Below are 11,139 nucleotides of genomic sequence, written 5' to 3' on the forward strand. Positions count from 1 at the left end.
AATTCAAGAATCCCTGAATGTATACAGATAGTTGATGGAGGAAAGGAGAGAAGCAGGAAAGAAGAAAGGGAAAAAATGAAAATGCTCCCTTTGAGCAGAAGGCCAACCCATAAATGTAGACGGAATTTTTGAGTTAGAAAATTACCATTTTAGAACCATCATAGTAATAATTAATTCAGGTAAGAAACATTAATGAAAATTTGTGAGGGCGAGTTTAATAAGGAACATTTACAGAGTCTCGAGTCCTCGCCCCACAAAAATAATTAATTGCAAAAGGAAAATGGAAACCTTGCAGTGGAGAAAACCGGCACCGCCTTAACCAGGTGAGCGAACTTAGCATCATCAACATGGGGACCAGGTGACACTGATCCCGTGTGCCTCCTGACACCGGGTGCTCAGGAGGACACGCCATCACCCGGCGGAGCTCCCGCCCAAAGAGCGCGCAGCAGGAGCCTAGGCGCAAGGAGACACCAGCCAAGCCGCGCTGCGAGCCGGCCTCCAAAGCCTGGCTGCACAGTGTCAGAAACGCACGCGGGAAGCGGGAGGAAGATGGAGCATCTGCTCCCAGCGAAGAGAACGAAAAGGCCAGACAGCTAATGCAATGCAACCCTGGCACGAGGCAGCATGGGGACGGCAGGTCGGATGACAAAGGTACGGAAGCAATGAGCGACTTCCGACTGTCACCACTGTTTTCTGCACCTGCTGCTGTGTAAGAGAGGCCCTTGGTCTCCAGAAATGCACCCCAGGTACTCACGTCCCGAGGGGCAAAGGGAGATGACACATGCACCTCCGTCTCAGATGAGCTGTAAAAGTACACACGCACACGCACACACACACACAGAAAGAATGGGACAGCAGATGTGGGAGAAGGTCAGCCGCTGGGGAGTCCGGGCAAACGGAGGCTACACAGGTTTGCAGCACTACTCTTCTAATTCTTCTATAAATTTAAAATTGCTTCCAAATAAAAAAAAAGTTTAATGCCTGGAAGAAAAATGGGATGGAGAGAGGAAAGGAGAAGACAGATAAATAAGTGCAACACACCATGGTGAGAAGAACCATGAAGATGTCACGGAGGCAGAGACTGAAACTAAAAACCTGGAGGAGTCAGGAAAGTTCCCGGGCCCTGCCCAGGTCCCGTCCCCTGCCAGCGATGACGCCTGCATCCAGCTGTCCTCTTTGAAAAAGCCTCCTCCAGGAAGCCTCTCTCGGTCCTGAGACGAGTGAGAGGGCCTTCCCTTGAGCCCCTAAAACCTGTGCATTCCTTCCACCAGAGTGCTTGCCCCACTCTTAAAACTGCTCCCCTCCAGGTTTGGCTCCCCCCAGACTAAAAATCCCTTCCTTAAAACAATGGTGATGATGGTGGTGCTGACAGTGATGCTGGCGGCAGCAACCACTTACTCTGCACGTGTCACATGCCAGGCACGACACTCACCAACGTGTCCCACATCTCTCACTTCAAGTCCCGCAGAAACCCCGAAGGGCCTTTATTTTTTAATCCCGATTTTTCCCTCATGGAAACCGAGGCTGAGAAGGGTCCGTGTACCCAACGTTACAACACAAAGTTCAGATGTGAACTCAAGTTTGCCTGATTTAAAGTATGTCCTTAACTACTGCCTTTTACCAAATAATCTGAGTCTTATTCCAGTACCATTTTTAGTTAGTTGTGGCTTCTGCATATGTAACAGACCAAAGGTGAGAGGGATTTTTCTAAGCATTTTACTTGTGTTTTGTGTTCGCAGAGCACACCCAACTCAAAAGCAAGGGAGAAGAGGCACAAGGGGACAGGAGGAAGCCAGCCCTAAAAATATCACTGGCAGAGAAGCCACTGCATGTAGGTGACTGAGAGCAGGTAGAAAAAGTGGTGTGTAAGGAATAGAAACATAAATATGTAGTTATCCACCAGATATAAAAATACATGCTATGTGTTAAAAATTTAAAGTAAAATTAAACAAACATGCAATTGCTGTCCTTTCACCCCGATGACCTCCAAGGCAGGCATGAAGGTCATGTGCAGATAAGGGAACATGGGCTCAGAGAAGTCACCGGCCCAGAACAAACACTGGACTGAGCAGTGATAACAAACATATACTTGACAAATATTAGTCGAATAAATCAGTAACGTCGAAGAAACCGAAGTAGAAATGTTTGGAGTCCTGTGGACTCGATCCAGTATTCAGTTCTGCTAAAATTACCAACGAAAATCCCCACCATGGTTCTGTCCAAAATTCCCCAAGGTTTCCTGCCTGGCGCGGATCAAGGCCCTTGGCCCTCTCAGGTCCACAGACAAGGGAAGGTGAGAGGAAGCAGGGTGTCCCCAGCAGCTGACAGGCTTCTGTTACTGCGGCTTCCTCAGGCGGATCACAGACTCTGACGTACACGCTCCGGTGCAAATAGCTGCTGGCACTCTCATTTCCCCCAACAGACCCACAGATTACAGATGAAACCCACAGATCACAACGGCCAGGAGCCACAAGTCAGACCATCCCAACGCTTCCTTTAAAAATGTTTTCCAATTCAATGCTTTTGATATCTCTTTTTCTTTAGGGCTCAGTAAACTCTATAATGTAAGCTACCTGCATGACCTTGAACAAGTTATCTAACCTCCATTTCCTTATCTGGAAAATGAGAGCAAAACGACTCTCCAAAGCGGTCCCCAGGATGAAAGGAGGTAGCCCATGAGAAAGACACTTGTGGCGGCGCCAGGCACGCCTCAGACGCAGAAACAGGTTAGAGCGTCTGCAACATTAGCAATTCACATCAGCACGTGAACAGCAAAAGCCACGCAAGCTTGTTGAATAATCAAGACGAACAGGCCAACTAACAGGGGGAACGACCGGTGTAGACCGGCTGCGCAGAGCGCCATCTAGTGGAAGAAGAGCAGAGCACAAAGGGAGTGAGTGAGGTGGCCGGAAAACCAGGAAAAGGGAGGAGGATGAAAACTCTCCCCTCTCCTCCCATTACAACTTCTCCAGGGGAGCTTGAACCAACAGTGACCCCAAGCGTAAGATTCACATCAAAACCAGAAATCAGAACGGGTGCTCTCACGCTCTCATGCTCTTCACCACATCGAGGAAGAACATCAGTAATACGCCAGGAGCACCTTTAAAAGCCCTTAAAATAGCAGCAGGGGCTGATTGGTGAAAAATTATGGAAATGTGAAAAATTATGGAAATTTACAGCTTACCAATTCAGAAGGTATCTTGTGCTGGTGAGAGAAGCTGCTGAGTGTCCAGGCATGTTTGCAAAGGAGCAGTCATAAAAACAGTTTATGGAAGCTTCATTTGTTAGTGGAAGCTTCAGGTGCTGCATCTTGAATAGCATAATAAAAATCAATCAGAGCTGCTGCTAATTTCGTACATGATATTAATGAAAGAGGGTTCCTAAAGAATGAGTCTCTCCTTCAGTATTTCTAGGATTGGAAAACTAAAATTATTCTAATAACATAAAATTACCCTAAGGAATCAAACTGGATGCTTTATGCATTCAGTTATTATTATGCCTTATGTCTGGAAGGTGATGCCAGTATGCACACACCTGTCTCAGGCAATCCTCTGAAACGAGCAGGTAACTTTTATTAAGCACCTATTGACATGTCAGACACCAGACTTACCTCACGTCTAAAACCACCGCCCCACTTCCTTTAAGCATAAGGTCTACAATTTTAGAGATGAGAACCCAGGCTCCAGGGAGTTAAGCGACCAGTACAGTTTACAGACTGAAAAGCTGTGCCTCCACAAGCCCATGACTCTCTCTGGAGCAGCTCTTCCCACATAAAAGCACCTGCCAGACTTTGCTACCCTGGCAGGCATGCCACCATCAGCCTCTCTGTTGGCCGAAAGTGGCCCTGCTCACAGGTCACCAGTCTAACGGCAGGCAGTTCATTCTAAAAGATGCAAGACAGGGATTTTCCCAGGGAGTCACCATGAAAACCCAGGCACAGTGAAAGCTCCCATCTGCCTGGCGCTGGCAGGCAAACTGCAGCACGGTGCCCTGGAGGGGCAGACGGAGCCCTGAATCTTGCCTGACCCCTTCATAGGCATCTGACCTTAGGCAAGTGATTGCGCCTTCCTGCCCTCCGGTTTCTCATCCACAGAGTAAGGTAAAATGACTCTTTTAAGACTGTTAGAAGAATTAAATGAAATAATGTACAGAAAGCACCTAACCCAGAAAAGCTTCTTGATAAACGGTAATTGGATTCGCCGTGTGGCTCGCAGCATAACTACTTGCATTGCTTCTTGATAAATGGTAACTATTTTTAACAACTTCAATCAGGTATATTCAAGCCAACCCCTCTTCAGAGAGCTCAAACCATTATCCGTAGGCCTATCTTCTTGTATGTTTGTGCTGCCCACCCCCCTTTCTTTTATGAGCCTATTTTTAGAAGATGGGGAATTTCTAAACATACCATCAACTAACTATAAATCCCTGATATCACACCAACTCTTTCTGTGATCGAGGACTGAAATACGAACAACTCTGTGCCACCAAGGAGTCCCTTCAAGAGAGACAGAGCTTTATCAAGAATCTGCCTTATTTTCAACACAGAAAGCTTTCCTCTTTTCTCCTTGACTACAGAAATACAGGTAATGACAAGTCCTTACCTTGAATGCTTACTAAAGACTGAAAGTACTGCTGGAGAACACACACAAAGGGAGCTTGCCCTTGAGGTAAAACACATTTTCAGGAACCTCTTTTAAAAGTTCAGCATCATCGATGGACAGTTCCAACTGGCTTCTACTCTAATGAACATTGTATTTCAAAACAACCACGTTGGGTTCTGAGTTTTGTCTCTTTGCTTAAAGTACCCTATCAAGTACCCTATCAAGACCTGTAAAAGTTAGCCTGACTGCTTAAAGCCACGCACCTAGGCTGGGCAAGTTACTTTACTCTTTTGAATGTCAGAAGCCTAATCTGAAAAAGCAAAGGCAGCAGCCAGGGCTGAAACCCCCTGCCTGAAGATCCTGTGAGGATGAGAGACAATGCGTGGGAAGCACGTAGCAGCCAGGCCCTCAACTCAGCAGCTTCTGTTATAATCATTACCCCGTGCTAAGGGACACTCTATTTTTTGGTAAAACATATAAACCATTCCACCTCCACTCTGTGGGAGTGACAACAAGCAAAAGGGTCCTGTCATGTCAAAGTGGCTGCTGGCATCCACCTGTGACCTCACCTGCTCCTTGGGCTTTGGGGGTCTGTCTGGCCCCTGAGATCAAAGATTAGCTCCTCCAGGTAAGAAGGCTTATTCAGCAAATGACTGGGCCTCCCCAGCCCTGGTTTAAATCTGTCCTAAGACCCTCACTAGGAGTGTGGGGGGAGAGCGAAGGGTATTGGAGCGCACCGGCTAATACGTTTCTCCAGCAAGAATACGAGTAAGTAAACATCTGATTCCAAGCAGATCTAACGTCTCCTCATTACCTCCTGAGAAGGACCCCTGCTGTTCTACCGCATTTAAAGAGCACTGGGATATTCTGCTGGTTTAACACCGCGTTCCAGAGAACCTTCTTTCATTTCTGTGTGCAGAGCTGTCAGGGACATCCTCCTACCCCAACTCAGGTGCTCTGAGGTCTAAAGAGCAAAGCTCTCCACTGACTGCTGAGCGCCAAGGGTGCCTTCTAACTCTTCTACCTCTGCCGGAATTACAAAGGGACAAGACGAGTTCATGAGGGCTGGGTGCCAGGAATTAGCCGAGGTGCTCAAGACACGGAGATGGAAGACAGGCCTCGTCTCCCCAGCAGACATGCTCCCAGGGAGGACAGACATCCAAAGAAGACAGTGCAATGACCATCACACCGTCAGAGAGAACACGGGCACTTGTGGGCGGGCGAGTGGTCAGAGGAGATGCCCTCGGCAGAGAGTGAAGGGTCAAGTACCACAGTGGGCACTGCACACTCGTCTTTCAACTCCACACATGCCAGAGAGAAAAGTCCAAACTGCACAAAAGAGGCCAGAGTTTTAACCCCCTTCTGTCACTAAGTAATCGCACCAGCCCAGCCCGACCCTTTATCCATCCAAGGGTCAGTGTGATGCGGCAAAGAACAACGGGCTGGGAGAGGAACAAATCCGAGCCTTCGCTCAGACACAGCTAGGTCGCTCTGGATAAGTCACTTGATTGCTGGAGACTTGTACCTACCCCTGAAGAATCGGACTAAGCGCCTCTACATCTCTGGGCTGGTACCAGCACTGACGTTACAGACATGGCCTGGCACAGAGAAGAGCCTCAACAATGCTGCCAGACCGAGAGTTGATCTAAACCGCCTCGTCACTCCATATGTCCAAAGGACAGCGGAAGGGCTACTAAGATGCTCCGTAGGCAAGGAGGGGCCTCTGCGAACGGAAGACCCACTCTCGATCGACCGACGGCCGAGTGAGCCGAAGCTCCTCGAGCGCAGAGGCTGCCTGTCCCTCTCACCTCCTGGACCAGCACAAATGCCCCGCATGGTGGGTTCTTAATATGTGGTGTTCAGACACCAAAACACTGGAACTGTCCAGCACGGGCTCCCTTTGAGTCAGAACACACTGTAGGAAATTCAGAAGTGGTTCATCTAAAAATGTGAGTCATCGCATCCATTTTCGTACAAAAAAACAAAACTCGGTAACTCTAAGAAAACCGTTAAAAACTAAACACCCTCATGCTTCTCTGGACAAAGTAGAGAATCGCACGCCACGGCCTGAAGGCGCCGCACCTAAATATGATTCTGCAATTCTCATTCTCATTCTTCTCTTTACGTGCCTGACAACACGCAAGCAGTCAAAAAAATTCCGAGTAGGGTCCGCCGCGATGAAACTCTTAAGCCACCGAGTTTTGTTGAACAAAGAGAACCACATCAGGCAAAACAATGACCCTTCCTTCAAACGTGTTTACCCATCAGCACATCCTAAAGAGCGCTCGGAACCCTATTATTAGAGAAAATACTGTCACACAAAAATACTTATTTTGAAATAGCAGCAAAGAAATTTATCTGGACACAGACAGACCACTGTAATCCTGAGTCCTTTGCTCCACCTCCTCTTGTAAGCAATCATGAAATATAACTGGGCTGTGACCCCGCCACCAATCCATACATTATATCAGATAATTAAAAATACAGGGTTATGTAATCTTACTTAATGGTTACTTGGCTTGGACTGAAAACCATCCAAAGCAATTATCAGAGAACTGGATTAAATTATAATGCGTAAGACATATTTGAAGATTTTTTTTTTTTTAGTAAGAGTCAGCACATCCCCTACTAGCAAATATAATATAAAGCATGGAATACTACTTTCATCTCCAATTAACCTCCTTGGCAAGAAACTGCAATGTCAACTCACTTCATAGGCACGGGGGGAAGGGAGGGGACAAAAAAGCCTGTTTTATTTGATTCGATTTTAACATCAAATAAATATCACCCATTACTTTCGGTAGAGAAACAAAAACATTCAATACGGGGAGAGAACCCGCTATCCTGAGAAACTAGAAATAAAAGTCAGGAACTCATACCCATTGTGAAGCAGGAGGCTGGAAAAAGTGTAAAGCCAACTTATGTTAGCATAAAAGCATACTTACCTCCTTTAGGGGACCCCAGCTCAAGGTCTTAGATTATTAGAAAAAAAAGTAATTCTGCTAGGAAGTTGATGAATGTTTACAAATACTGAATTTTTAAAAAAATGACCACGCCTCATTTATCACGTGTTTCATCACCATGTGTTGATTACCAGAGTCATATGTTGGTCCCTCAAGGGCTTTAATCCAAAAATGCCTCTTGACCCGAGTACTGAAATCCTGTAGGATGAATCTACCATGAATATTTGCTTCTTCCAAGAAGACCACTAGACAAGCACAGAAAGAAACTCTGTTTAGAAAATCAAGACACTTCAAGAGGAAACAAGCATGGTGACTACGCCAATTTCTGCAGGGTTGGACATTAGTGTGTGGGAAGCCTTTAGGTTTATCTTTGGGGGAGTCATAAGGAGTGAGAATAAGGGCCTTATGAGACCAAAGATCAGTGTTCAAATGAACTCTACCAGTTACCTACAAGCCCGCATAGCTGGGGTCCTCGGCCCCCTCCCCTGAAAAATAGACACATCAATGTCCGCCCCACTAGGGCGCCAGCATGAGAACAGAAACAGACCACCTGTGCCTTGAGAGAGCCTTGGAAACTTTGAGACACTATGCAAGCAAAGATACTATTAGCTTCTGGAGACGTTAACCATCAGCTCTACCACGCGCCACTCCCTAATAAAATAAAGACGCGCACTGCTGACCCGTCGGCACTGGATAAGTTAGTGCCCAAGGACCGACTCCAGCACCGAGATCCAGGACATCTGAAAAAACGGATGCCTCCTTTAGAGGCACATGGTCAAAAATACAGCTAAAAGGAATTAAAATGCTCTCGTATAGTGAATCACAAGATGATTATCAGATTTAAAATCATTTAACCGTTCAAATTCAGATTTAAGACAGTATGTTTTCCAATGCCCTTGTAATTCTGGAGTTACATAACAGCATAATTAATATGTTAAATGACAGGGCTTTGCATGCTGGCTATCAGCTTATGATTTAAGGGGAAAACATTTTAGTCAGAAGTAATCTAAATTACCAGTAATGAGAGCATCTGAGCAGCAGCCCTTTCCTCCTCCACAGAACTGTTCCATGTGAGAAATGTACTTCTTACAAGAATTACATTTTTGATGGAATCGGGTAATCGGGTAAGGTAATCGGGTTTAATGTCTAAAAAACACTAAGTGGCAACATAGTCCAATGTCTGTTCCAAGTAACAGGAAGCCATTACTGCTGTAAAAACAAACAAACAAACAAAAAAACCCCACAGAAACAGAAAAATTTGTGAACGTATTAGCAGAATGAATGTACTGGGGCATCCCGGCATGGAAAAATAATTCTCGCTTTTGAAATAACTTATTATGCTTTTAGTTAAACTGTTTCCTCAACTGAGTACAACCTAACTTTGATCCAGCTTCTCTATTAAGAAAACTGCACTTGGAGTCCACAATCTGGAATATTCCTAATGCCAGCGACCTCGCATGATGTACAAAGAAATTTCTTTCACAGAGATGACAGCCCAGCAGGCAAGCAGAGATATATGCAAATCACAAAGAGCCAGGAGTACAAACCTAACTGTAGATGGTTCAGAAAAAGCACGGCAATAAAACTTAAAATTCTCTTTCTTTAAAGCATGCTCACTAGCCATTTTATTAAAGAAGTAAAAATAAGCCTACACTTAAAATAAAATGGGAAAGCTCTGTGAATGGATCTCTGTTCACTGCCTCAAATACCAGGCTGAAATTCTTGGAGACAGCGAGCCTCTCCACAACCAGCCTCAGTCAACAACACACACCCTTCTCTTCTCGGGAAGAACCGACTACGATATGCAAATGCTGGAGGTCGCCGTTTTAAAATACAGATATCTGTTAAAAAAAACAGAATATGTCTACCTCATCTTCCACTTCCAACAATAAAAGAGCCACAGGGCCGGCATTAGGATCAGCAGATCCGACTTGACTCGGGAACCAGCCTGTCAGGGTGCAGAGTGATTCATGCAAAAGGTAACAGATCTGATCAGATAATATTTCTGCCATCACCCAGAGAAAAGGCAGACCAGTGGCTCCCAACCCCATCTTGATCTGAAACCCCTATTCCAGATACACGAGGAATAAAGGACCGCTCCAGGGGAGGCAGGCGTAATTTACCGTCCATCCCAGAAGGTTCCTCGGGAAGCTGAAGGAAGAACAAGCCAGGGAGCACCGTCCTGGGCCGGCACGCCTCCTCCATCCGCCCTGTATCCCCGTGTCCAGTACTTCCCAGGGCTGTTCACACCCCGAGCTGGCGAGAGTAGTGCTAAAATGGCACAGGCAGCAAAGACTCCGTGGCCAGCGTTCTGTCCCTGAGCCAGCTCCCAGTGAGGGTGACCCACCCAGAGCCTCCCAGCGACAGGACAGCCGAGCCAAGACGCGGACTCCTGTGTGCCTCTCTTCTCCCCTAATGACCCCTCGGGGACCAGCCCTCAAGGCTCGGCATGAATTGCCCACCCAGAGGGAGGATGGACTGCCTCACCAGGGCGGCCGGAGCCCGGACCTGGGAGAAAGAGGAGGGGAGAGGGAACTGGGCTCTGCCGCTGCAACTGTGGTCCTTCTCCTCCAAAGCGCTTGGGGTCTGACCCCAAACCTCCCCCAAGGTCCTCAAACTTCACCAACAATCCAAGCACCTGTTCCCTTCACCTCTCCTCAATGTGATGCCCTCAGATCCTTCCATTTTCCTCCAGCTCTTTCTCCAGTTCCTTAGATGAACCAAACGCGCTAGTTGCCCGGTCCCCCAGCCCCACCCTCCCCGCCAGAGATCGTTCAACCCCTGCCCCACCAAAGGCCCCCAGCTGTTCGCTGTCCCCCACCCAGAAGTTTCCCTTGGGCACCCTCCAGTCCCCAAAGATTTCCTTCAAGTCTCGTCCAAACGCCCCCGCCTTCTTCCTTGCCGAGTCGCCCCAACGCACACACATCTCGGCTTTCCCCAGGTGTCCCGTATTTTCCCAGGTTCCCACCCCAACGCCCCCAGACTGCTACCCGGGTCCCCTCCAGGCGCCTCGGGGTCGATAGCCAGCCAGCCCCACGGTTCCTCCCCCGCAAGCCCCCGCCTTTCTCCCGGGTCCCCGGTCCCCCGGCCCGCCGCTCCCGGGTCCCCAACGGCCGCGGGCGCCAGTTAACCACCGGCCGGCGCGCGCCCTCACCTTGGTTCACCAGCCGCAGGGCGTGCGTGAAGGAGGGGTCCAGGGAGTCCTTCTCCGCCATCAGCTCGGGCAGGTACTTCTCCTCCATGCTCGCCGGCCGCCCGGGCCCGGGACGCGGACTCAAGGCGGACGGGCAGCGGCGGCCCCGCAACCCCCGACCCCGCCTGCGCAACCCCAGCGGCGCGGAACCCGGGCCGGACTCCGCGGCGGGGGCGCGGCGGAGCCAAGCCGGGCGGTCGGCCCGGCGGCGGCGGCGGCGGCGGTGGCGGCGGCGGCGGTGCGGGGCGGGAACCGGCCGCGCAGCCCCGGTCCCCGGGGGGCGGCCGCCGCCTCCCGGACGCGACCCCTGCGCTCCCGCCACGGGCCGAGGAGGAGCGGACACGGGCCGGGACGGTCAGGCGGGCCCTCCTGCCGGGCCGGC

The 11,139-nt window shown here is 48.9% G+C and overlaps 1 protein-coding gene across 1 annotated transcript in view; it reads right to left on the bottom strand.

Annotated features, from left to right (window-relative positions):
- Positions 1-10,931, bottom strand: part of KHDRBS3 (KH RNA binding domain containing, signal transduction associated 3) — a 156,918-nt gene extending 145,987 nt beyond the window's left edge. Inside the window, 1 exon segment of the mRNA XM_021088871.1 lies at positions 10,719-10,931. Coding sequence (XP_020944530.1) covers positions 10,719-10,806 — 88 coding nt within the window. The 5' untranslated portion in view covers positions 10,807-10,931.

This window comes from Sus scrofa, chromosome 4, assembly GCF_000003025.6.
Source record: "Sus scrofa isolate TJ Tabasco breed Duroc chromosome 4, Sscrofa11.1, whole genome shotgun sequence".
Classification (NCBI taxonomy): domain Eukaryota; kingdom Metazoa; phylum Chordata; class Mammalia; order Artiodactyla; family Suidae; genus Sus; species Sus scrofa.